Source organism: Anoplopoma fimbria, chromosome 19 (assembly GCF_027596085.1).
Source record: "Anoplopoma fimbria isolate UVic2021 breed Golden Eagle Sablefish chromosome 19, Afim_UVic_2022, whole genome shotgun sequence".
NCBI classification, from domain to species: domain Eukaryota; kingdom Metazoa; phylum Chordata; class Actinopteri; order Perciformes; family Anoplopomatidae; genus Anoplopoma; species Anoplopoma fimbria.
Genome location: NC_072467.1, coordinates 26,971,334 through 26,998,868, shown reverse-complemented (window position 1 = coordinate 26,998,868; position 27,535 = coordinate 26,971,334). Strand labels below are relative to the sequence as shown.

The 27,535-nt window shown below is 37.8% G+C and overlaps 1 protein-coding gene across 1 annotated transcript; it reads right to left on the bottom strand.

The window, feature by feature from the left end:
• Window positions 1-955: 955 nt before the first annotated feature.
• wasla (WASP like actin nucleation promoting factor a) lies at window positions 956-25,812 on the bottom strand. Its single transcript, XM_054620067.1, is given in 12 exon segments — window positions 956-2,378; window positions 2,888-2,996; window positions 3,086-3,476; window positions 3,478-3,730; window positions 5,236-5,389; window positions 8,346-8,388; window positions 9,493-9,715; window positions 15,913-15,936; window positions 17,704-17,800; window positions 18,479-18,565; window positions 19,409-19,543; window positions 25,358-25,812. Coding segments are annotated over 12 exon segments (1,683 nt in total). The 5' UTR covers window positions 25,463-25,812; the 3' UTR covers window positions 956-2,316.
• Between the last annotated feature and the right edge of the window lie 1,723 nt (window positions 25,813-27,535).

Genomic DNA, 27,535 nt, shown 5'->3' with positions numbered 1-27,535 from the left:
AATGTAATCAATACATTTTTCTTACATACTTTTCTTCTTCCCTTCAATAATAACTATTTGAACAAAGATAAAAAGTGACACCACATTTTTGTAGTTTTTTCGCCGAAAGAAGAATGAAATGATTCAAACTTCCCCACAGTGTCACATTTCCTGTTGAAACTTGATGTTGAATTAGTTTCATTATTGAACTCTTAAATATTGAGTTAGTCTCCTCGATTGAAGCTGATATTCCAGCAGTAGTAACCCTAGACTGACCTATTTGTATTGTGAAGTTTGACTTTCTACATTACATTACATTACAGTCATTCAGCAGACGCTTCTATCCAAAGCGACTTACAGGAAGTGTATTCAACATAGGTATTCAAGAGAACTACTAGTCACCAGAAGTGCATCTCCTTTCTTACACAAGCATCTTAAAGCATAAACCAGAGCAAAAGTATAGTGCAGAGGCAAATTACTACGAAAACAATAATTGCAACAGACTAATACGAATATAATAAGTGCTACAAACTACTACGAATAGGATAAGTGCAGTAAACGAATATGAACACAATAAGTGCAACAACTAATACGAATGCAATAAGTGCTACGAGGAAGGCTCAGGGCAGTACTTCTTGAAGAGGTGAGTTTTCAGCCTGCGCCGTCTGCTTTATTTTGAAACAGGAAGTTTTTCATTTTAAAATTCTAATATTCCAGTTGTAATTTATTCACTTATTGATTCAACTGTAGCTCAGAAGGATCTTTGTCTCTGTAGTCAGTCTGGTTGAACCGTCGTACAGCATTTTGTTCTCCACTAAAAAACCCAACTATAAGTAAAGAGGACTTCCTACAAAATAAAAGCATCTGACTGAAACAACTCGAGACGTCGTCGTCGTCCTTCAGCTCAGCTCGCCCTCTGAAGCAGAACCACTTTGACAAGAAAAAAAAAAAAAAAAAGGAGACACAAATTTCTCTGTAAATATTAACATTTATTTAAGTATACAATTTAGTATTCTCGCCCCCCCGACCCCACCCCTCCCAACCCTTTTCACAGGTTCAGTATCTCGGCTTCTCGATGCAGCATTAAAGCCTCGCTGGAGGACGGTTAAAAACTCTTAACACGAACAGTTAAAACGAGCGGCGGGTTATTTTTCTTTTTCACAGGCGTCGCCAAACCCACGAGCTGCTTGCAAATGCCACATTTGGTTTATTTATTATTTGCTTTAAAAAAAAAAAAAAAAAAAAAAAGTACTATTCTCCATGACAAGGCATTTACAGTCGCGTTGCATAAAATTATAGTGTTTTTTTTAACTGGAAGAGGATGAATTATAGTGTTTATCTTTTTTTAAGTTCTTTTGCACGCCGTTTGATGTTTTCTCCTCCTGCAAGAAAAATAACGGAATGATGTCACAACAAAACCAACCAGACATTTAGAACAAAACGTCTATCATTTCACAAATGTCACAGTGTTTGTGTGTAGACAGGTTTTTGTGTGAAACATCGTTTTTTTTTTTTAAAAGGTCTACATATTGCGAAACCTTTCTTTTTCTTTTTAAGTGTCCTTCGTCAGTGTGACCTGCTTGAAACGACAAAATATACCCGACAAACGCACACCTGAAAAACACAAAACTGAACTATCGTATAAACTGTGTGCAAATAAACAGCTTTTAACTTCATAAAAAAGAATTAATGAAAATCCACGCGAGGCGACCGAGCCGCCGCATTTTGGTCAAAAAGAAGGGTTCATGAAAAAATAACACGACTAAACTACAATTTATTAGGAAACTCGGAGGTACGAAAAGAAGAACGGCAATAAGAAAATAGTGTTATCTGGCGTTTTTTTTTTTTTTTTTAAACCGACCGCTGTCAAACACAAAGAGGATCCTGCCTGTTTGGTCGCACGTGTTTTTACGTTTCCATTTCTTTGACGAGGAATGAAAACGAGAAAAGAACACAAAACAATATTTTCCCCCCATAAGACTCCCGTTCATCCTCCTAGTGTTTTATATATTCTCCATAATGAAATGGAGCCCGGCTGCGTCTCCACATTGTGCTGATGGCGGCGTTAAGTGCTTTCTAATGACAGGATGAGAGCGTTGTCAACGATGAGGATGTGTGATGAACATTTACAGATTTTAACAAATGAGGTATTGCACGGATTAATTAGAATAAATCATAAAAAAAAAAGAAAAAAGAAGCCACAAGGCAAAAATAAATATACAGCCAATTCATACAACATTTACATTGCAATTTTAGTCGGATGCTGGAAGTTTTTAGAGGATATTTTTAGTGTCAACGGTAGGTGCAGAGGGGGGGGGGAGTGGGACGACGTCTTCACTAGTCGTCCCACTCGTCATCGTCTTCGAAGTCCTCGTCTTCGTCGTCATCCTCGTCTTCGTCTGAGAAAAGGACACACATTTTAAACATTTATAGTGTTGAAGTCCAGACAATAACGGAACTTTCATTTTGTGGTGATTCTGGCGGCCCCTGTGGACAAAAGCGGTACTGTTCCCAAAACCAGAGTCCCTTTAGAAAACAGAACATTTTACCGTAAAGAAAAAAGGTGAATGTTTTTGGGAAATACTCCTGTCGAGAGTTAGAAGAGAATCTCATGTCCAGTTAGCTTAGCTTAGCACAAACACTGGAAGCAAGGGGAAACTGCTAGCATGGCTCTGTCCAAAATAAGAGGGACACAGGGAGATCCTGAATTGTTGGTTAAAAAAAACAAAGATTGAATGTGTAAATTAGTGAGGTTTTGACAGACAGAGCCAGGCTAGCTGTTTCTACCCGTTTCCAGTCTTTGTGCTGAACTAAGCTAACTAGCTTCTTGTGGTATCCATCTTTTTAAAAAGGAAGGAAAAGGTCTCATAAAAACCCTGGACCTCAGGATCGTGTTGGGTGGAGTCACCTGAGGAATGGATGGCTTTGCTCCTCTTCTGCATGACTTCCATGAGAGCGCCGACGATGCCCGCCGTGGGAGCGGACGCCGGCGGTCCGGACTCTGGAAGATCCGGCACCTGGAGACACACAGAGCGGTTTGTTAGAGGGACAAAGTGATGTTTCTTTAAAGGAGTGACGTGACGCGGGCATCAGGAGGCCATCTTACGGTCTTGAGCTGGATCCCCTGTCGGATCTGGTCCAGCAGGGCGTCCCGTCCCACGCCGGAGGCCGGCGCTTTGTTGTTCTGCTCCACCTTCTTCAGCTGAGCTCCTCCTCTGATCTGCTCCAGCAGCAGCGACTTCCCGCCGGGGCTCGGCGAATGAGGAGAGTCTCCTCCGCCGTCCAGCTCTGGAGGCGGCGGGGGGCCGGGAGGTGGAGGTGGGGGAGGAGGCGGGGGAGGTGGTGCGGGGGCGGAGCCTACTGGAGACTGATGTGCCGACCCGGGGGAGGTGGAGGGGGTGGGGCTTGTGGGGTGATGGAGGAGTGCAGGGGAGGCGGAGGAGGAGGAGGGGAAGGCTGGTGGTGGTTGTGGTGGTGGTGGTGGAGGTGATGATGGGGGGAGGAGGAGGAGTGGGCTGGTGACCTCCCCTGGTGGGAGGAGGCGGAGGAGGCGGGGCACCCAGAGTTCCCGGTCTGGAGGGAGGCGGAGGGGGAGGAGCTGAGGCGGGGGCTCTGGACGGAGGAGGGGGAGGCGGGGCTCCACGGCCGCCTCTGGACGGGGGAGGAGGAGGAAGAGGGGGCGCGGCCGAGTTGTGCGGTGGCGGAGGAGGTGGAGGAGGATGGCCGCCACGAGAAGGAGGTGGAGGGGGAGCTGCAGGGCGGAGAGAAGGAGAGTCAGAGTGGATGAACACATCTAATAAAATAAAAGCATTTCTGTTGACTGATGAATAAATAACTTTCTTTGATAGGAAACTGATTTTTGATTTTGAAATGTTGGTAGGACAAAACAAGAAGTTTGAATATGTTAACCAACCTTGGCACTACTTTATGATATTTTCTAGACAAAATAATTGATTGAATGCTCCCTGCTGAGATATTCAAACTTTTCCTTCCTTTCTTATTTTTTCAACAGGGGGCTCACTTTCTCCATTGTAGCTCAAAGGAAAAAAAATATTTTTCATGTTTCACCTGTGTATTTATTTCAATTTATTCAAGATTAAAAATTATTCATGAATCATTTATCCAAGGGCAGATGTCCCCCTGTTATTTTGTGGAGTCACAGCAGCTTATTTTCAATATTGATCCTTATTTTTTTAAGCAAACAGTTTCCAAATTCCTGCGTCTATAATCTGATTTATTGGCAAACATGATAGGAAACTGAATAGATTTTTGATTTTGAAATGTTGGTAGGACAAAACAAGAAGTTGGAATATGTTAACCAACCTTGGCACTACTTTATGATATTTTCTAGACAAAATAATTGATTGAATTATCTAGAAAATGAAACTAATTGGGAGTTGCAGCTTTGAACTACATTATGAGAATAAAGTCGCAACATTTCTGTGATAGAAAAACATTGCACGCACGCACACGCACACACACGCACTTTAAATTCAGATTCAGATCACTCTACACTCCTCTCTCCCTCCTGCTTTCAAAACCAGCAGAGGTCAACATGAATAAATCATGGAGGAGAAGAGGAGTCTGTCACGAAGAATAAAACAATGTGACGGAGAAAAAAACGTTTCATCGGCACATTTCAACTCGACTGTCTGGTGGAAAAATACAAGAAGAAAGGAAGGAAAAGAAATGATCCTCCAGGATCAAAGCCGTGAGAGGGCTTTAAATCAGTTCATAAAGACTTTAAATCAGTTCATAAAGATAAAAAAAGGGATTTTGTTTTATATTTCAAAAGATGGTGAATCATCAAAGAAGTTCTCAATTCATTCAGTAAATCTGTGACACCTGCAGTAAAAGGATAATATATATATATATAAAATCTGACACGATCATCCAAAGCTGTAAAAACAAGATTCCACATTTATTTAAGATATAGTAAATCCTTTACAGACACTTTAATATGCAACTTTAAATACTTATGTTGACTCTTATGTGCTTTAAGATCACTGATGACATAAAAAGAATGCATTAATTATTCAACATCTAATTCAATTCATACATTTAAGAAACAATCTGTGACAACATTCACAGAGAAACAAAGAAAAACGGCTGAAAAAAACCTGGTGGAACGGATGAAACGCTTCCTTATCATTTAAGATCAGTTTGACACATCAAACGGTTCCTCTGACTGTGTGTGTGTGTGTGTGTGTGTGTGTGTGTGTGTGTGTGTGTGTGTGTGTGTGTGTGTGTTCTCACCCTGCCTCCTCAGCTCGTTCTTGACGGCCTCCACGCCGCCCTTCTTCTCGATGAAGTCGTAGATGACCTTGGACGTCTCTCGGTCCTTCAGCTGAGCCTCGGAGATGCCGCACATGTCGAACAGGTTCTTCAGCTCGGGGTCCAGGTTGTTCAGCTGCAACAGCGACAAAAGAACCAAACACTTAGTACTGAAGATTTCTACAATTACTAGACTTAAAGGTGTGTGTCCAGCCTACAGTTCTGTTTACAGAAGACAAACTGTTTGTATGAAAAGCTGGAAGAGGAAAGTTGGATAATATGGCCACAATGAAAAGGACTATTTCTGTCTAAAAATGTTGTTTTCTGGAACCATAGAAAGCCTTTATTGTGGGGAGAACTGGGTCCTATATAGAATGTATATTGTTTCAGGGTTAAATATTCCTTTATCAACAGTTAGTGGTCAATCTGAGTCCAACATCGGATGTTTAGCACAAACATCCGATGTTAACGTGCTAACAATGATAATGCTAGCAGCATTTGCAAATCTTTGCACAAAGTATGTCTGAGATTCAAAAAGCTAAAAATGAATGGCATAAAAGTGTGTTTTTATGTTGGTGAGAAAATGACATTAAAATATTTTTTGGCATCACTACTGAAACTGGAATCTGTAATCATTGACTCACTCTGATTTTAACTTCTATAGTCTTGAGAAATTATCCCCAAAAGTCTCAGGAGTTTGATTTGAAAAATCTTCTCTTAATATATTTTTTTATACCTCCTACATTTGTTATTGTTTCTTCTTTCTTCTATTTTCTTTGTGTGTGTTCTATTCGCTGTATTTATTCTTTTTCTTCACCAATTTCTTTTCTCTTAATTTCAGGTTTTGTCTGTCTGTCCCTCTTATTGTTTTGTGGCTGATGAAGATCTGACTGATCCGAGACTTTTATGAGACTATAATTATTGCTATAACTATCATTTTTAAAACAGATTGAACAGCTGCTGGGCTTTTAAACCAGAACTGAGACGTACGATCACATCTCACCTGACGATTGATCCTTAGATCTTACTGATTACTGATATTACTTTAGATCTTAAAAATCACTTATAAACCTTCGCATTTAGTCTCCTCTATAAAAAAAAAACATAAATTTATTGGAAAGCACGTCCTTTATTTTTATATGAGCTGCCTCTTGATTTTATATATTTTTTTTTACATCTTATTTAAATTTTTTCTTTTAAAGCAAAACAATAATGTTCTGATTTCCTGATAAGTTTTGGGGTTTATCTCTCCTCTAAATAGGATCATACATTTTATTAAGACAATATTACACTTAAAAACAAAGAGTTTTAATCCATTGTTAATGTGTCCACATGTTGATATTCCTCCTCCTCTGCAGTGAAGATGAACTCATCAGTCTCAGTGTCAGAGTGACACCTGGTGGCCAACTGGAGGAATTACAAGCTGCCTGAAACCAAAAACTCACTCAGCTGCTTCCCGTCAACTCAAACGTTAACCTCCCAAAGAACACATTCACATCTTTTTGTTCCTGTCGCGCTGCAGTGCATTCTGGGACTGTGTGGTGTGTGACTGACGGAGGCCATAACGAGGTGGCCAACGGAAAGCTTAGTCTGAACACAGCGTTCGTTAGTGGAACAAACTCAGCTGCTCCGGTTGCTACGGGAAACCAGTCAGCCTCCATTTTTACAAACATCTGTCAAACCTTAAATGAGAACAAATGATGATTCAACCTGTTTACATTCCCACTCAGTTATCTTCCACTGGACTCAGTATTAAATGGTAAAGAAACCAGTGTTCCTTCATGTTCCTTCACTTGGATGTTTGACTTTAATTTAAAATACTGATGTGTGCAAGAAAAAACCAACCTAGATGGTCCAATAAGTAACTTAAAAACCCTCCATCACACAAACACTGATCTTTTGAGCCAATGGTTAATTGTAAAACATATTATTGGTTTTATTCATTGTATTTTTACACTTGATCATTATCAAAATCTAGATGTGAGCAGGGCTAAGCCTAAAAAAAAAAAACAGCTGCTGCTTTATCAAACAATCTGTCATTATCATCGGGTTTTCATCTTTCTGAGGGTCCTTGAACACATCATGTGTGACGATCGCTTCAGTCAAAAAAAGCAACCGAAACTAAGCTTAAAATTGTGATATTTCATTAATCTCAATTTATTCTACATGTCTCATTTAAAATCTTGCTCTGAATAAACCGTTTGCTTTAACCAGATTCTGTTAAAAACATAAAATGATGAGCTCCTCAGAGAAACTATGAAGCCATGATTGATTCATCTGAGACCAACAGTCATGTGACAACAATTCTGTAAAACTCCAACTGCAGGCTGCTGAACCCAGAGCAGAAAGGAGAAGCTGCAAGTAGAGGTTGTAAAAATGTAAATAGCTTAATATATATAACTTTTTTCCAAACATGGTTACACATGAAGACACTTGAAAATGTTGGATGGAATCCATTGTTTTCTTATTTTAGTAAATTAAATTATCGAATAAATTCTACGTGCGTTTTCTTATTTTTTATGATTTATGACATTATAACTGTTATTCTGCACTAAAGACATGTTAGAGTTCTCTCTACTTCTAGTCATGATTGATCTGTTTCCATAGAGGAGCAGGACTTTTAGATATATATTGCAAAAGAAAAAAAAAGAAATCAAGGCCACACAGAGATAAAGATGTGACAGGAGAAGAAATGTTGCATAATTGCTTTAGGGTTCGGAGGGTTAAAAGCTAACAAATAAAATCAGATTAATACAACTTTATTTATGGTGGGGTGAGTGTTGCACAACTAAAATGGTAATAAACAACATTGCGGCTTTTTCTTTCTAGTGCCACTATTATTTATGATTAGGGCTTTTTGAGAGGGCTTCTTGAATGCATTTGTGTATTAATTATTCGAGTGTGCAGTAAACTCTCTGATGACTTCATCTCCAGAACATTCTGACTGTGAAGCTTCTGAGACGTTTGTGAACATGAGCAGGAAGCAAAAAGAGCCTATTGTGTGATTTCATCATGCAGCCGCCACACAGGTCACTATTGTGCTCCCGTGTGTGTGTGTGTGTGTGTGTGTGTGTGTGTGTGTTGATACTCACATCAAAACCTGTGTTTGGATCCCAGCCCACGTGACCGATGTGCCTGAGGAAGACGGGACAGATATGTGGTGAGATCACACACATTAATATACAGAGGCATGTGTTGTGTGTGTGTGTGTGTGTGTGTGTGTGTGTGTGTGTGTGTGTGTGTGTGCATGTGGGGCGACCGTCTGCACATGCTAAATAGTGAGCCCACACACACACACACATCAGTGAGAGTGACATCAGTCAGAGAGACAGAGTGGTCTTTGAGCTCCGTCAGACCTCAACGCAACATGTTTACTGTTTCCATGAAGAAGAGTGTTCGTGCAGGATCAGACAGGACACACACACACACACACACACACACACACACACACACACACACACACACACACACACACACACACACACACACACACACACTTTAACACATTACCAGCACACATCACATTCCAGATGACCACATTTAAAGTCATCTCATGTGTGTTTGTTTAAAAAAAGAAAAAAAAAGGACCTGATGATAATTTATACAGCTGTGATGATAAACTTATCTGCCTTTTCCATACTGTCCCAATATCTGGGTGGTAATTTGATATGTATTGTGATTTAATATAAAGATTTATTGTCATTTTGTTCACTTTTTTGTTTAAACACTAGACCGTGTGAAAAAGTAAAATCATACATTTCTAGAGGCTTTTACTTTGAAATAACTATAAATCTGTTCAGTAAAAATGTTTGACTTGCAGCATGTATGTAATAATACATTGTATTTGTATAGCGCTTTAAAAAGAAATAAAAATGAAACAAAATAAAAAATAAATAAAACAGAACCAAAAAAAATAAACAAAAGAAAAATGAAACAAAAGAAAAATGAAACAAAAGAAATAAAAATGGAGTCAGAAATGTCCTGAAGTCATATAAATGTAGTATCCATTCATTTTGGACATTTGACCCACGCTGGTTGCTTTAATTCTTTATTTAGTCCGTCTCTTTTGAACTAGAGATTAAAAAAAAAGTTTTTGTAACAGCATTATTGTTTGAGTCATTTTTCAGACTTAAATAGCAACATTCGCCTTTGAGCTTCTCCGATGTGATTATTATACATCATTGTAAACTGAAACTTTTGGTTTTGGTCCAATAAGATAAATCATGTGGAGTGACTCACTGGAAGTTGCTGGGCGTGCCGATGTCGGCCTTGGTCAGCTTCTTCTTCTTGCCTTTGCTCTTCTTGTCCTTCCTGTTCAGCCCGCTGTGACTCAGCATGTTGTTGAGGTGGTAGGGTGGCTGCTGCTGCTGCTGCTGCTGGTGGCTGTGGGAGTTGTGGAATCGATTGATCGAATTGATCTCCGGGTTCTTGATGTCCACCGTGGCAATGTGCAGAGCTGGACCTGGGCACGGGGGGGATGTTCATGAGCTGTGGTCCTTTTCAAAACTGACAATTATACAATTTAAATATTTAAATGTAACAAGCAGATCGTCCCCCCAAAAAATTCCCGATTTCATTCCTGCTCCCCAGATGATGAACCCTTTAGATTTTTTAAAAAAGCCTAAGATCTTCTCTTTTGACACCTTTTAAAATAGCTCAGTGAAATTTTACTATTTTTTAGATTAGTCCATCACTAATTTTATCAATTATTCTTCAGATTTATATAAATATTCCCAATAAATAAACCAATTCATTTAACCCAAAAAAATATCCAAGACTTTTGTAACTATTGTTTCAATATTCTATTTCATAATTTGTCTTAAGAACAAAAAGTAACAAAGTTATAGAGCCTATTTGTCGGATATTTGATCAGAAAATTACTGGACCTCAAATTCAAAAGGACTCATTTAATCCAAGACGTCATGGCAACCCCTTCTGCATGAACTGGAGAATCTGTTTTTCTTGACTAAAAACTTAAAACGGTTATTACATGGATTGATTTCATCACTAGAGTAACATGCAGTTAAGAATATTAGATGCACATTATAGACATTTTCCCCAGCGTTGCTCCATACAGGCAAACTCTGAATTATAACCAGCAGGAATACAACTAATTGAATAATCTTTACTAAGAACTAAATAAAAATAAAATGTTTGTCAGTTTTTGCAAAAATGCACACTTATTTATCTATTAATTTATGTGGGACCTTGCACAAAATTAAATATTAATGTAACCATTTCATGTACCAGAGTTTTAAAGAAGATTAAAGTAGTTTTTTTTTTTTTAAATATAAATTGAAGTTAAGAGGCAGATCCCCGTTAAAACAAAATTATCGAAAAATAAAGTCTGACAGCGCTGACGTAAACTTTTTTTTTTTTTATCTGTACCTCTTATGGTTTACTATAAGAAAATGTTTCATGTTTCATTACAAAAAATATTGTCCACGGAAAACAATAAAACATATTTTAAATGACTGAAATCTAATAGTTTTTAATGAGGAAAGGGAATTCAATGCTTTTAAAAACAGAAAATCTGCAGATACCCTGATTTTGTGGCTGTAATAAATGAAAGACTCAATCCTACAGAGCAGTGGTTCCGAAACTGAGGTCAAAATTGGTGCATGTCTAATGTTGAGGTTGATATGCACTAAAATCATAAAAACACACATTACTGGATAATTTAAATAAAAGTCTGGATGTTAATCTATTTTATAATATATATAAGCATTTAGTTTGTCCTCACTCAAAAACAGAAGGCCACATTCTGTTTGAACACAGCATTTCTGCACAGCTGCAGATAAAGATTAGGCTAAAGTAATAATATAAGTATTATACAATATATTATTATACAATATATTACAATTAGATTCTAGTGGTGGTTTTTTCTTAGGGTTGTTTCTGATCCAAACAATTAAAAAACACTTCCAGGAAGTTGTTAAGACCAAAAGAAAAAAATCTGTCATTTTATTTATGTTGACAAAATTTACGAGTTCTATTCATTAAAAGAAAGTTGATTTAATAAAAACAGATTTATTTATTTAAAATGACTTTCTTGTTTGCAGCTTTTTATTTATGTTCATGTGATGTCAGTAAACAGGGGAGAAGGTTGGGATCCGACCTCTCCTCCCTCTGACATCAATATCTAGTAATCTGATACCTGAGGGATCAATATGACAAAGAGCGGTCCGAGGTCCGAAACCGTTCAGTCCTCCAAATTCCTCGTAATCTCCACAAAACCACAGCAGCATCTGACATAAACCACCTAATCCACTGCTAATCCCAGTCCAAATCCCCGGGACTCCCCGTGAACGCTGGACGTCTGTGACCGGGACCAAAAGGGGGGCTCTCCTCAAAATCTGCCTCGGTACAATACTGACTGAAAAAAAGGCTTTTGTACAAAGAGCAAAAAGGTTCATCACTTTTTAGTAACAAGTAGTTCCTCAGGTTCTGAAGGGTGACGCTAATGCTGAAGTGTCTTAAAACATGCATTCTCTCTACTGTCCACCAGGGGGCGACTCCTCTGGTTGTATAGAAGTCTATGAGAAAATGACTCTACTTCTCTCTTGATTTATTCCCTCAGTAAACATTGTAAACATGAGTTTATGGTCTCAATCTCTAGTTTCAAGTCTTCTTCAATACAGCATGATGTTCATTTAGTAAATGATGCTCCATTTAGAGTCAAACAGACCATAAAGCAGGGGATGCTTTAGGGCGGGGCTACACACTGATTGACAGGTCCACACCAGAGACGTATACGCCGTCTCTACGTCACTCCTACTCAGTCCATATATGGTCACTTCCCGTTCACTGGTTGCAAAAAATCAAGATGGCGTCGGCCAAAATGGCAACCTTGAGGCTTCAAAACCACAGTCCACAAACCAATGAATGACGTAACAATGACTACGTCCACTTCTTATATTCAGTTTATGGTTTCGTCGTAAGGTAGAAGAACTTTAACTTGGGCATATCAGCACATTTTACTTTCACAAAATGCTGTTCTCTTGATCCGGTTGCCATGAAAAACTCCAAGAACACAAGGATGCAGAAACTCCAAATTGCAAGACTCAACTGCAGAAAGCTTCTATAGACTCTGGGCTCTTTTCCAAAACAAAAAACTTAACCAGCGACACTTTAAAACCTCACTTCCTACTCGGCCGAACGCAGCAGAGAGGATCCATTTGCCTTCAGCTCGTCACTATGTGAAGGAGCTTCCAGCTGGACTGAAGAGTTCACATCAGGTAACAACAAGACAGCCAGCAACATTATTATTATCCCCACATAACGGAGACACACACACACACACACACACACACACACACACACACACACACACACACACACACACACACACACACACACACACACACACACACACACACACACACACACACACACACACACACACAGTGTACTAAACAGAGACGCAGGTCCTGAGCAACAACGTCCCTCTGTGAGCCTCATGTTTCACTACTGAAATGTCAGAGAGAATCTATCTGCCCCACTGGAGACAAACCTCAATGAAAGACCGGTCTCAGGACAGAATCCATGGAGTCCATTGGAGAGACGACTGATTTGTTTCAGTGCGTTTGTGTTAATCCGGATCTTTTGCGACAGTTCTGTTTGCCAACAACTGAATGAAAGTGGACTTTTGGGGACGAGAGCTGAATAAAAGCTCTGGTTTCACTGGGAACGTTTCTCACAACTCACTTACGATTACAGATGATTTAGAAGTCAGATTTCCGATTAAGATTTTTTTCTTCCTTGGAAATAGTTTTGACAGCGAAGCCTCGAAAAATGATTTTTACCGTCCTGAAGTCAGTGTAAAAATTCTAAATGTTATATTTTTACTTTGTGAATGTCATCAAAAGTGGGTATTTGTATGAATAACAAACACACAATTCAAATTATAAAGCAATACATGATTGTACATTAGATAAAAAAAGATCTTGGCATTAATCATTTTAATCATAAGTTGCTTAGTGTTAGGAAGTGAAACAAATGATTCTCTCTCTAAAATCTATTTTATGTGAAAACAGAAACAACAACTTCTTTCAACAATTAACACTTGAAATGAAGAAGTTGAACAAAATGTAAACCATACTTTGGTGGTTTATTTTTACTTTACTAAAGATTTCAGTAAAGAAGAAGTAAAGATTTTTTTTTTTACAAATTAACCAAAACTTTGGACGAAACTAAATTTCAATCATACTATATAAACTAAAAGGAAATCTGTTTGAATTGAAATCAAACACTGTCTCAAAACTACATTTTACAAGATTGCATTTGAACACAACATGATAGCTTTATAATATACCTTTAAATAATATAATATAATATCAATGCAACCTCTTTTAACGTTAGCCGTTTAGCCCTCAGCACCATGATGGGAATGAATTATAATAGAACAAGTGTCTGGTTAAGTTAATTGTCCCAAATGTTTCTAAGGGTTGTTTTTCCAACAAATTATTTTAGACTTACATTTGTGATAAATAGTGAACTGTATGTCTTCTTCGCTCACGCTAAACAAATTCTGTTTATATTCAGCCGCACACAATCAGTCGGGGATAAAGATAAATAAAATAAAAAATACAGTGAAGTTTTTGACTTTGGAATCGAAAGCTCTTTTTGATCCGTTTTCACTTTGGAATCAAAATCATGACACCCCTCATGAGGACAAACCACTATCCTCTCCATCATCAACGTCTTTCCATTCTCTATTTTTATCTCGTTTGCTGAACCACGTTGGCTTCCGTTCCCTAAGAACTCTTTAAATGATGGCAAACTGTTCACCCGGTCAACAGTGTGTAAAGACTCCACGCAAATCACTATTTTATACTCCTTTAATTGTTGTGACAGAAGGCTAAACCTGCACAAATATATAAAATATTCATTGTTTAAAGAATAACTATACAAAGAAAAATAACTGACTCTGAACATTCTTACAGAAGTCTCAAGTTCGATGAGGAAACAGTTTTTAGACGCAGTACCGTGATTGACCACTTTTACACTGATATCTTTATTCTGTTAATGCTGATTAATGAGCACTTTCTTCTGATAAAAGAAAACACAAATGAATTGAGTAAACGACACAGTTAACAGAACAAATGTTCAGCAGCAGTAACTGAGGAGGATTACAGATTAAGACCTAACCTGCACCACGAACGGGGTTTAAAGGGGGACAACAACAGAGACCATGTGGTCTGCATACGGCACAGATGGGCGTCCTGCTGACCAGATTAACCAAACCGGACAGACGGCGCTCTGTGCTGGCGTTCCAGTCTCAACAACGACCAGCCGACGTGTCAGGAAGCACCGGGACTCGACCCACCGGTCTCCTTTAAAGATCTATTTCTGGATTTTTTAATCAGCTTCTTCCATTAAATGTCGAGCCGCTGTTTGATACGTACATAAAGTTAGAAAGTCCGTAGTCCAGTCAGATGTCTGAAAGGACTACTCTGTATTTACTTCATGCTTTCATTTAGTAGAAAGTCTTCTAGTTATTAACTGTAGTTCATGGAAAACAAAACAAATATCCCTCTGAGCAACAGTTGAATAAGAAGAGAAGAAATTCAAACTGGCAGCTTAGATTTAAAACAGGAACAACTTCCTGTTTCTGTGTAAAGTGTTTCACAATAAAGCAGCAGATCCTGAGCTGAAAACTTCTCCAATCAGACGGACTAACTCGATCTACTAATCTGACATCAAGTTTCAACAGTATTCTGTGGGGACGTCCACTAAATGTTAGTTAGAATCATTTAATTCTTCTTTTTCTGGGTAAAATCTATTTAAAATTGAATTATACTGTTTTTCGCTGATTAATTGGTTTCACGTCTTCAAGACTAGATCCAAAGTTTTATTTCAGACTAAATCAGAATTTATTTTCACTTCCTTTGTTCGTTACGACATTAAATTGGCTGCTTTCTCTGTTTGGAAGGTTATTTTGTTTTGTTTTCATACGGACATAAATCAGTAATTCAGAAGTCGTTCTTTTCAGTCAATATTAGGGTTGAGAAAATTCAGGGAATATACAAAGCTGTAACCTTTCCAATAGGAATTAACTTGAAAAAACAGGAATATTTTACATAATAGTAATTAATCAGGCTGTATCTATCCTAAACAGACGTGTTAAATGCAGCCTGTAACAACCTGGAATTAACAGACAACGTGTTGCTTCATCAAAGCTCTTCTACAAACTTCACAATAGAAACAGAAGGTTAGTTTAGAGTTAACTCTACTGAACTGAACAAATCACAGTTTAAACCTCTTAAATTGAAGATACTAACTTAATATTTAGAGTTCAATAATAACATCAAGTAACAACAGTATTCTTTACTGTCATATTACACTGAGGGGAAGTTTGAATCATTTCATTCTTCTTCTTTTGGGGCCAAAACTTTTTTTTTTTCTTTTCTGTTAAAATATTTATTATTGAAGGAAAGACGACGACGTTAATATAACAGCTGATTGCAAACTTTAAAACAGTAACATATACTGTTTTTTTTTTTCCAAAACTGCCTTGTTTCAGCGAAATGAGAGTCCAAACAGACCTCAGATCTGCAGATCTCACCCACAGTCACCAGAGGATGGTTTGTTTTGTCAAACAGTAGAAGCAGGGAAATCTGCATTATCAATATGAACAGCATCATTATAAAAACGTACCATTTTTAGGGTCACCTCTCTTCTCTGCAAAAAGAAAAAATTAACACGATTATATTATAGTTTCAGAACAAAAATCGACACATAAAAATGGAAGATATTTGTAGTTTTTTTTAAGAGTCGAGAGAAGAGGGTGAGCTTGTTAGTGAGATTCTGTGACGACTGAAGAGAAGACGACTGTTTTAAAGACCGCAGGGTGTAAAAGAAAACGTGCTGCCTCTTTAACATGAAGAGAGGAAGAGAAAGAAAAGCTTTGAAAGCTCAGTTGTGTCTCATAAAAAAAAGGATCTCCACCCCCCAATGAAAAAACCCAGTGTGTCTCGGACCTTCAGTCATCATCACGGTTTGAGTGGTGCACTTTAAAAAGTCAGACATGCTGAGAGGAGGCGACTTTTACAGCTCAGAGACGGACAGACGGAGAGAATCACAATGACCTCACAGCAGCAGAGAGAAAGGGAAAGCGTCCCAAAAACCAAAACCTGAACTCTGGCCCTCATCTGGAGGAAAAATCTGATCCATGTCTTCTGCAAGGGCTGTCAATTTTTAAAAAAAGTCAAACAAATTCAAACTAACTTCTGATTTGTTTGAATGCAAATTGCAACTGGGCGATCTCTAAAATGTTCAGGAAAAAATCCTTCACTATAACAATGACACATTTATGACATTAAAGCACTTCATCATACTTCATCATAATCTGATGAATACATTTTAAGAACACACGAAGCCGATGCTTCATGTGTTAAAGCTGCATTCTCTCTCCTGTCCACCAGGGGGCGACTCCTCTGGTTGTATAGAAGTCTATGAGAAAATGACTCTACTTCTCTCTTGATTTATTCCCTCAGTAAACATTGTAAACATGAGTTTATGGTCTCAATCTCTAGTTTCAAGTCTTCTTCAATACAGCATGATGTTCATTTAGTAAATGATGCTCCATTTAGAGTCAAACAGACCATAAAGCAGGGGATGCTTTAGGGCGGGGCTACACACTGATTGACAGGTCTCTGTCATGGAGTTGTTTTCATCTTTGTACTTTAACTCTTTCACAGTGCGTTTTCAGTTCACAGGAGTTAATTGTTACATGTCTCTGTTCTAGTTCTAGCTCCACCCTGTCGTGACACTTCTGGTTTCAAAAACCAAGATGGCGACTGTCAAAATGCTTAACTTGAGGCATCGAAACTATACTCCCACAAACCAAAAGGTGAAGTCACACTGACTACGTCCACTTCTTATATAAAGTCCATTACTGCACCACAAGGGAGTTCATACACTTCACTGGTTAACCAGATATTTAAACCGAATTACCTCCAAAAAAGTACCAAACTAAGTGGTTAAGTTAAAGTGCATTCATTCACAGTCAGACTGCAGACGCTTTGACCCGTGATTATGTTTGATGAATGCTACAACCTCAACTCAAGGCTTCATTTAAAGAGGAACTCCACAGTAAATTGCTGTGTAGGATAAAAGGCACACTGTCAATCACTTTTGCTTAATTTATGAACAATCTAAAAGACCGAATGTCTTCCTTTCTACATCTAGTTTGAAAAAAAAAAACATTCAAATATCTAAGTGGCAGCAAAACCATGAATCACTGTTGGGGTCTTCAGCAAATATTGACTCTTCTGAGCGAGGCAGAGCACAGGTTTGGGACTGAGGTTTAGGTTTTGTTAGCAGAAAAGCTGGTCAGTGTTCTGCAGTCTGAGCCCAGGTCTGAAAGGTTAAAGGTCACACATACAAACAGAAACAGGTTGAGAAAGCAGAGGAAGGAGAAGAAGAAGTGAAAGGGTAAAAACGTACCGGTCTTGCGTTGCCGTCGGTTGAGCAGGTCGTTGATGGCGGCTCTGAATCTTTTGGCCTCTTCCTCGCTGGCGAAGTTCAGACCGATCTGACAAGTCTGAGAGGAAGAAGAGGAAGAACCACGGATGTTTTATTAAAAGAAAGATGTACACAGTCTAGATGAAAGAGCATTGCGGCTGCACACCTCGCGTAATAATGTGCAGACTAGAACTAGAACATAAAAACACTGGTCATAAGAACAGGCTAATCGATGAATGAAGAATCACTGAGCCAACTGTTCAGCTGCAAATGTAGTTTAAAGATTTTTGTTTTCTGCTCAAGAAAAACTATTTGTTTGCATACAAGAATAATAAAGAAATGTAGATTATTTTCTTCATGGATTTTTTCTCACAACATCTCAAAAAGAACAGATAAGAGTATGGATAAGGAACTGAACATATAAGCAGTATTGATAAGAGTGCTAGTATCTATTAAATCCTATCAATACCCATCCCTAGTGAGTAGATGTGTCGACAGCTCAGGGCTTTTGCAGTGTTTCAAACTCTTTAACTGTGACAAAACAGAAGTTTTTAAATACTTTTGTTGACAATAAAAAGCTGCCTGGAGTGATTTTTTTGTGAGGAGAAATAAAAAGTGTATTTTATACCAAGTCTGCATAGTTTATTATTAAAACATATCTTGTCTTGGGGTAAAAAGAGGCTATTTGACGGAGTTTGAAACACATTCAGTGACTGTCACACAGAATCTAACAGTGATCAGTGAGCGTCACACTTACATCTCCTGTAAATGAGATGAAGTAGGATCTGGAGCTGCTGATGGAGAAGTTGTGGTACAGTTCCTGCTCGAACATGGTTTTCCCTTCCTGCAAAAAAAACAAAAACACCACAAAACAGAGACAGAAAATATCAGAGTCGATTCTCTTTAAAGTTCAGAAGTGACTCAGCACATTTACATCCACTTAATCTATAATATTAAAAAGAAAAAGCAACTGTTTTAGGATCGATTTCCTTCCTTTAAAAACAGTCACAAATTCAGAATTTCTATGAAAACGATCCGTTTATGTCAGCAGAAACAACTACAATACATCATCCACATTCTCAAATTGTCTGTCTCACTTGATTTGATTTTCTGACAGCTGAGCTAACACTGTAAAAATCTGGTATAAAACTCTAAATTACTAAATGAAAAGTGTGTTTGAATGCACCATCAAGGTGGGTTTTCAAAAGAATCCACTGCATTTTAAAGCTAAAGAACCTTTAACATGGAAATGAATCTGCAGGTTTGTTTTTAATAGAAATAGAATGAAATCGTTTTTGTCCACAGACTCAGACAGTAAACGCACATCAGTGGCTGGTAATTCACTTTGATCCATTACGGCTGCACAAATTGATTGCATCTTTAAAAGCACCGTATTAATTCCTCCAAAGACCGACAGCGTTTGGATGAGTTCTGGCTGCAATCCACAAACTGTAGAAGCAGCGTAAGCAACAAAAGGAGAGATTTAATAGACGACAGTTGTTTTTCATCAGATATCTCGATGTAGATTTCCATTATTGTACATTAAGTGAGTTGAAGTTTGGAACCGAACCGATAAGCAGTATATAAATAAAAGTACGAGCATCACTAAAATCCTAACGATACTCATCTGTAGTGACAAATGAGAAGGAAAACCTCCATCTCTTCATACCCAGAGTGCCGTTCTCACCTTGATGTCGAACACTCTGATGAAGTAGGACCTCTGCGGGTTGTCTTTCACCAGACAGGCCACTCCACAGCACCGCTTCACCCAGCAGCAGCTCCGGTCTGAGCCGTACACCTGGACCACCGCCGAACACAGAGTCTGAACACACAGGGGGAGAAAAAAGGACTTCAGCTTATTATAAATAAACACCTTTAATAATCTAAAGCATGCCGTCACAAAGCAGGAAACAGAGCAACCGACGAGGAGGAGGAGGAGGAGGAGGAAGAGGAAGAGGAAATCCACACGATGCAAAACGCTCAAAAACAACTTTGTGCAGCACACACACACACACACACACACACACCTGCTGCACCAGGTGAGAAACAAAGAGCAGGTCACCGGGGCAACACAGAGACCTTTTATAATCAGATTACGAGTCACGCATGCAAATATCTTCACAATGTAGAGAGTGAAATGAATAAATCGAGGGTGACATCATGCCCGTACGATTGTTTGCGAGATTAAAAAGGTGCATTCAAGTAAGTCTAAAAAAAGAACGGTGTAATTCAGAGCAGCAGAGGTCCAGATCTCCTGACTTTGAAGGCCTCCGAATGTTGAAGTCTGCGTGAAACAAATTTTGTGGTGTACAAAAGGTGAGAAAGTTTGAACAAAGCCGATAAACGGAAGTGACCATATCTGTAATGCGAAGGAGTGACGTAGAGACCTGTCAATCAGTGTGTAGTCCCGCCCTAAAGCATCCCCTGCTTTATGGTCTGTTTGACTCTAAATGGAGCATCATTTACTAAATGAACATCATGCTGTATTGAAGAAGACTTGAAACTAGAGATTGAGACCATAAACTCATGTTTACAATGTTTACTGAGGGAATAAATCAAGAGAGAAGTAGAGTCATTTTCTCATAGACTTCTATACAACCAGAGGAGTCGCCCCCTGGTGGACAGGAGAGAGAATGCAGGCTTAAGGAACTTCATCATTGGCAGAACTCGAAATCAGATGGATTGAGGTCATGTGACTGATTTGAGCAGTCATAAAGACATTAGGATCACTGTCCTGCTGTGTGGTCTAAAAATTGGACGACTGTGTGTTAAAAAAAAAATGCCCTTGAATTAAAGCTGAACATCAGCTCTGTAACCTTAAAGTGTCGGTTTCATTCCTCCACAGCGTTTGACCTTCACTTCCACAAGACAGGAAGCAGAGTCCAGCTGCTGTCCTCAGACCCGTCCCGTCCTCCTGGGACTCTTCTGGTTTGTGGTTTTGAGGTTTTCTGCAGAAGTCGCTCTGTGTTAAATCCTCTGCCAGCAGAAAGTGACTCCAGCCGCCGACGGGAGGAAAAGAGGAAATGCCACCCGGTTTCCTCCTCTGTGATTTACGAGAAGAGCGCCAGGAAACACTTTTCAGCCATGAAATCACCGCTTAGCATCACACAGGAAAAAGGTCAAAGGCCGGCCGTTAAAAGGGCTCATTTAGGCTGCGTAAATTCTCACCGAGGGAGAGGGGGGCAATAAAAACACAAGACAGCAACACTGCCGACTCTCTGCAGGTTACAGAAGCATCTGACAACCACAAAACCCAAAGAATGACCACATCACTAAGTCTTTCCTTCTAGATAGTTTCAGTTCATCCTGAAACCAATCAAGTCATCCACTATTCCATCAGCAGTAAACCTATTAACTGTTTATCTAACGAGAAAAACATCATTATTTTTAAATTATGTTCTGCAAAGTGACATTTTTTCCCGTTTCTCTCAGTTTTATATAATTGCAAACTTAACATTTATGCCAATGATGGTCTGACTAAACAAGACATTTGAAGAAATCATGGTGGATTCTGGTAACTTAAGAAGACAAAAGAACCAAACAAAAAAAGCTTCTGACCTTGTTTGAATTCATTTCTAATAAAAAACAACTCGGAGACTTTAAAAACTTGCTATAAAATAAAAGCTTAACCTATGAACAGATTGATATTCCATCTAAATCAACATGTAGTCAGCTTGTAGTTTTTCAAGTTGTAGTTTAATGCAGTTTGAGCTGGACCTTCTTTGCCTAACTGGTGGTGCATTCAGTCTGAGATTTGAGAACAGCCGACGTTTTTGATGCACAAAATGAAACAGATTCAAAGCAGATGCTCGATTGTCCTCTTGGAGTTGTTTTTCCGACCTCCTGGCTCATGAATACAACGATTCTCCAACAACACTGGACTACAGATTCACACGAGTGGTTTGAAAGCACCAACAAGAAGCCAGCTCACCACGCGGTCCGACCAGAAGCTGCTCTGGAGGTTTGAACTTGGCCTGCACTCAAGGAAGTGTAGATATTCAAATTTCAATTTTACAGAGCACTTTAAGGACTTTCATCCACTTTGGCTTCAAAGTTGAGGTTTAAAGTTTATAATTAACATTCTTAATCACACTTTTAGTTCCATTCATTAAATGCTGAGATTTTTTTCTCATCTGTTGTTTCCAAGGTCAAGAATGGACTTTCAATCTCAACCCATGAGAACTAAACTCCAGAGGGAAAACTTGACTTGAGCTGCAACAACTCGTCATCTGACAGAAAATGAATAAACAACTATTGTGAGAATTCTGACATTTTTACATTGATAGAATACTGTTCTGGCATCTTCCAAATCTTGCATAAAGCTGTAATATCGGCGGCAGAGCAGTCGGATGCCGGTCTGCGACAAAACACAACAGACTTTGAACAAAAACCCACATTATCATTTTCTGTTTAAAGTCTCCTTCTTAGCTAACAAACAAACAAACAAAAAAAACACACATTGTCCTGCATCTTAAGTAGTTGAATAAACCACCAAACAAACATTCACCGGTTTAAAGTTCAATGCTCACGTCAGTATGCAGGCCAATTAGCTGCAGCACCTCAAAAAGCATGGAAACATGCCTTCAAATGGGACTTTGTTCTGGTTAGATGCTATTAGACTTATTATAATTCCTGTTTAAGTTTTGACACATTTGTTGCTGCATTGAAAAGCTTTATACTTGAATTGTAATTCCTATTAATTTTGAAGATGTTTTGACCAAGTATTTGTATACTTAATACAAATTCAATACATTAATATTAAATCGGTGTATCCCTGATCCTTAGGCTTCGATACCTTCCACAACACAGTCACAGCACAAGTTTGCCTACTCATCCCCAAAGTGTAATGTTATATCCCAGATTTAGCTTTACTCAACTACATCTGTCTAACTTTGTAATCTTGCTTTGTTTAAGTGTGCAATATCAAACTTTTAAGATACATTTGTCAAAATGTTGTTAGATATTTATAGATAAAAAAGGGTAAATTACAGTAAATACCTGTGATTTTAAAGCTTGATTTGTTTGGTTGCATTGTTTACTTTAGTTTAAGTTATGTTTTTCAGAAGACTGAAGGAGTTCACAAGAGTCGAAGTTGCAATTTTCTCATGAATTAGTTTTATCGCATTTGATGACAGATGGTTGGAACTTATAATAAAACAATCGCTAACAAGAAAAATCTGTCCAAGAGACAGAGGAAGGTAACAGCTGAGCACCTAAAAAGAAACCCTACATTTAGTGATAGAAATGGTTTTGTTTGAAGAGCTCAGATTACAAACAGCTGTTTCAGTACTTGTTAAATGACCTTAATGTTTAATGTGAGACTGAGGTTCCCCAATGTAAGCTGGCACTGGTCAGTACCATTATGTATTGTGTGTAAGTGCAAATACAATACGTATATAATATTTTTTTATACCTTACTTTGAGAATACAAAACTATTTATTTCTATTTATCTATACAAAATGTCTAATGTCTAATCTAAACACATAAGAAATAAAGTAACTGTAAAAAAACACATTTAAGCCACTAACAAAACATGTTCAGGTTTCATACCCAGCCCATACTGGTCAGTGAAAATCTACCTCACTGGTCTGAGTTCAAATGACAGCTCTGACCTTTGAGCTCAGGTGTTTCTCCCTGAATGCAGCTGCTTCTTGCAGTCGACACCCTGCAGGAAACCAGCTCCGGTTCAGCCTCTGAAACCAGCTGACACTAAAACCTGCTGAGCCGCATTACATCGCCTCAGATAAACCTCAGAGAGTTTGAGTTTTTATGAGTTTTTGTTCTAATCTGAGAGTATAGCGAAGAGGAGCTGGTTATGATTTAATGTAGAGGTGCAGGAAAGAACATGTTTAGCAGAATGACATCGAGGCGTTGCAGGTTCTTATTAAAATGTCTCTTTAATTAGAAAGCCTTGAAGTGTGTAAGTGGCATCCATGATATGCGTTAAGCACATGAGTTTCGCAGCTTCGAGAAAAACACACGGCCATCTTTAATGAAGTGTAGCGAAATGCTGCAAATCAACAATTCATTGTTCCAGTGTAAGACTTTAAGCAATTAAAGCAAAAAGTAAGATGTTTGGTCGACCAACTAAGTTCAATTTGGAAGGAAAGGTTTAAAAATTGTTATCCAAAAAGCATCAAGCAGCTCCAGTGGCCTGTCAGAACTGTTTATCCATCTTATCATCATGAAAACTTCTAGTAACGTACAAACGTAAATATATAAAATGTAGTTTCACTGATGATGTTTCTGGCGTGCCACCTGGCGCCATACTGGGGACTCTTGCGTTACCAGGTGTTAACACAGAAATGTGGTATTCTTTGGGATCAACAATGGTCCAATAGGTTAACAAAATGTTGAATAAAATGTTACAGCTTTACAGTCAGAGTTACGTACTACAAGTCATCAGTTTGGACTATCGCATCGAGGTTACGGATAATTTTTTGTACATATCGTACAAATCTCACACTGGAGAAGCGTGACTAATCAATCAATCATTTCAAACGATTAGGCACTAATTATTGCTATAAAAATAAGGGACCATATCAAAATACAAGTCTATGTGTAATGTTCAATTTGTAGGTTTTTTAACCATTTATATAAATTATAATAATTTATCTAGAATTAAGTATAGGGACACTAACAAGTATTTTCACGGACAACTATTCTGCAAATGTATTTATAATGAATCAATTGTTTGGTCTATAAAATTTCAGAAAAAAGTGAAAAGTTTACTTTCATATAAGACTTGGAAAACCACTATTTTTTTCACATTTAAAAATGGAGCTAAAACTAGTTTATTTAGACATTATTAGCCCAAAAATGACAGGGGGCAATTTCAAAACACAAAAATGTTGTGTTATTTTGACCCATAATTGCAAAATATAAACAGAATACATACATTACAGATGAAACATAATTATAAATTGTATTCATTGGCATTATTAATGTGATCATATTTTGTTTTGCAGGGATTTAGTTTCTGTCTATTAACCCCTGTATTATTATAAAACCTGTCAAATAAAAGTAGTTGTCTAGTTTATTGTGCTATAAAAAATAAGGGACCATATCAAAATACAAGTCTATGTGTAATTGAAGGTTTTTTAACCATTTATATAAATTATAATATTTCTTCTATAATTAAAAAAGGAGCTAAAACTAGTTTATTTAGACATTATTACCCCAAAAATGAAGTAAAAAAGTAAAATGTTGTGTTATTTTGACCCATAATTGCAAAAATATCAACAAAATACATACATTACAGATGTAAAAAAAGATATTCTAACAGAAACATAATTATAAATTGTATTTATTGGCATTATTAATGTGATCATATTTTGTTTTGCAGGGATTTAGTTGCTGTCTATTAATCCCTGTATTTAAATAAAAGTAGTTGTCTAGTTTATTGTGCTTTTAAATTGAAAGGGTCACAGATTCTGTTCCGACACCGGGCCCGGGACCTGAACGCACCACCGGCGTTTAAACCTGTTTTTCTGACGCTTGTGCTCACCTGAGAGAGCAGAAGCAGGTGCAGTTGCGTCCTTATGAGGCGTGAATGAATGCACCTGCACGCTCATTAAGCATGCATGTGCATTACACCTGCAGGAGGGAAACAAACAAACAGGAGGGGGGACTTACGGCGCATTTTCTGCCCAGGTATCCGAACAGACAGTCGTTCTCCTGCGGGGTCAGCAGGATGGAGCCGATGCTGGGAGACCTGCGGGGCTGCAGGTGGCTATTCATGGCTCCAAATACTACAAGTAAAGCCCCTAAAAAAGGATGCACAATCCAAACGGACCAAGCAAACACTATTAATTACAGAAAATCCATGTGGCCTGCAGCCGGATCATCTCCGCTGAGTGCGACTCCCGTTTCTGCAGGGCGGAGGAGGACCAGGAGCCGGTTTTGGACGGTTTCCAAGCGTGCTTTTTATTAAAATAGAAGCTTAAATGACCTGTTTAGGTGTTAAATATAACAATAAGTACTTAGTGCGTGTCTATAAGGAGGATAAACGCACAACTTTCATTGGGAAACTCTGCAAGCTGCTGCAGAGCTGCGTGCATCCAACATGGCATCCATGCGGAGCAGACCACTTTAAAGGGGAAGCGGAGGGGTGTGCGGGTTCGGGCGAACTCAATAACTTTTCCACTGTAATGTGGAGATGAAGGGGGAGTTGTTGTGTGTACACACGCAGGGGGGTGTTTGGAGAGTTGTTGTAATGTGACACTGCGTGGGGGTTGTGTTTTTTTGGTAGATTTATAAAGATAATGTGTCGCTGCTGAGGAATGGTTCGGTCCGACTCGGCAGCAGGAATGCAGCTCTGCGGAGGGAAGGGGAGGGGCCATGGGGTGTGACGTAGAGAGGGGAGGAGCCATGGGGTGTGACGTAGAGAGGGGAGGAGCCAGATGGTAGACGCTCTTCTTCATAAATAATTTATAACTGTTTAATATTTTGAAGAACAATATTTTTTTTTATAATATATAAATAATAATATAAAAATGCCAAATTTCTTGAGAAAAAAAAAAAAATACTGTAATTAAACATAAGACTAAAATAATCATATTGTATTAAATGCATACATAGACGGAAAGAAAAATAATAACTGACTCAATAGAAAAATCATTTATATATATATATTTCTATATATATATATATATTTATATATATAAATGCCAAATTCTTAGGAAAAAAATACTATTAAATGCCAAAAGGAAAAAAATACTGCATTAAACATAAGACTATAGGCTGTACAAAATAATCATATTGTATTAAATGCATACATAGACGGAAAGAAAAATAATAACTGACTCAATAAAAAAATTATATATATATATATAAATGCCAAATTTCTTAGGAAAAGAATGCTGTAATTAAACATAAGACTATAGACTGTACAAAATAATCATATTGTATTAAATGCATACATAGACGGAAAAAAAAATAATAACTGACTCAATAAAAAAATAAAATATATATAAATGCCAAATTTCTTAAGAAAGAAAATAGTGTAATTAAACATAAGACTATAGGCTGTACAAAATAATCATATTGTATTAAATGCATACATAGACGGAAAGAAAAATAATAACTGACTCAATAAAAAAATTAAACATATTATATATATATAAATGCCAAATTTCTTAGGAAAAAAATACTGTAATTAAACATAAGACTATAGGCTGTACAAAATAATCATATTGTATTAAATGCATACATAGACGGAAAGAAAAATAATCACTGACTCAATAAAAAAATCATTTATATATATAAATGCCAAATTTCTTAGGAAAAAAATACTGTAATTAAACATAAGACTATAGGCTGTACAAAATAATCATATTGTATTAAATGCATACAAAGACAACTGACTCAATTAAAAAATATATCTCCATACACGTATTCCTCATCACCAAAAATCTGCCTTAATAACAGTGTGGATAAGAGTAAGAAATTACAAGGTTACAAGGTTCATTTATTTGTCATTTTACAACACAGGGCTGCACAATTAATTGTTTGTAGCCCCTTTACACTACACACAAGGAATATGTATAAAAATATTTAAATTTGAAAATAATGACAAGAAAAACAGTTACTTTTCCTTATTTTGCTGCATTTTCATAACACTGTTTTTGTACTGCGTCACATGTCTCCCATGCAACAGAGAGTAAACAACTCTCACTGGACCACACTGAATAAATAAAGGTTTAACAAATGAATGAATGAATGAATATTGATGGTGGTGTCAAGCTGTTTCTGCAAACATCACTTTGTAACAGAGCAAATCAACAAATACAGGTATGATCACAAACATTCCTA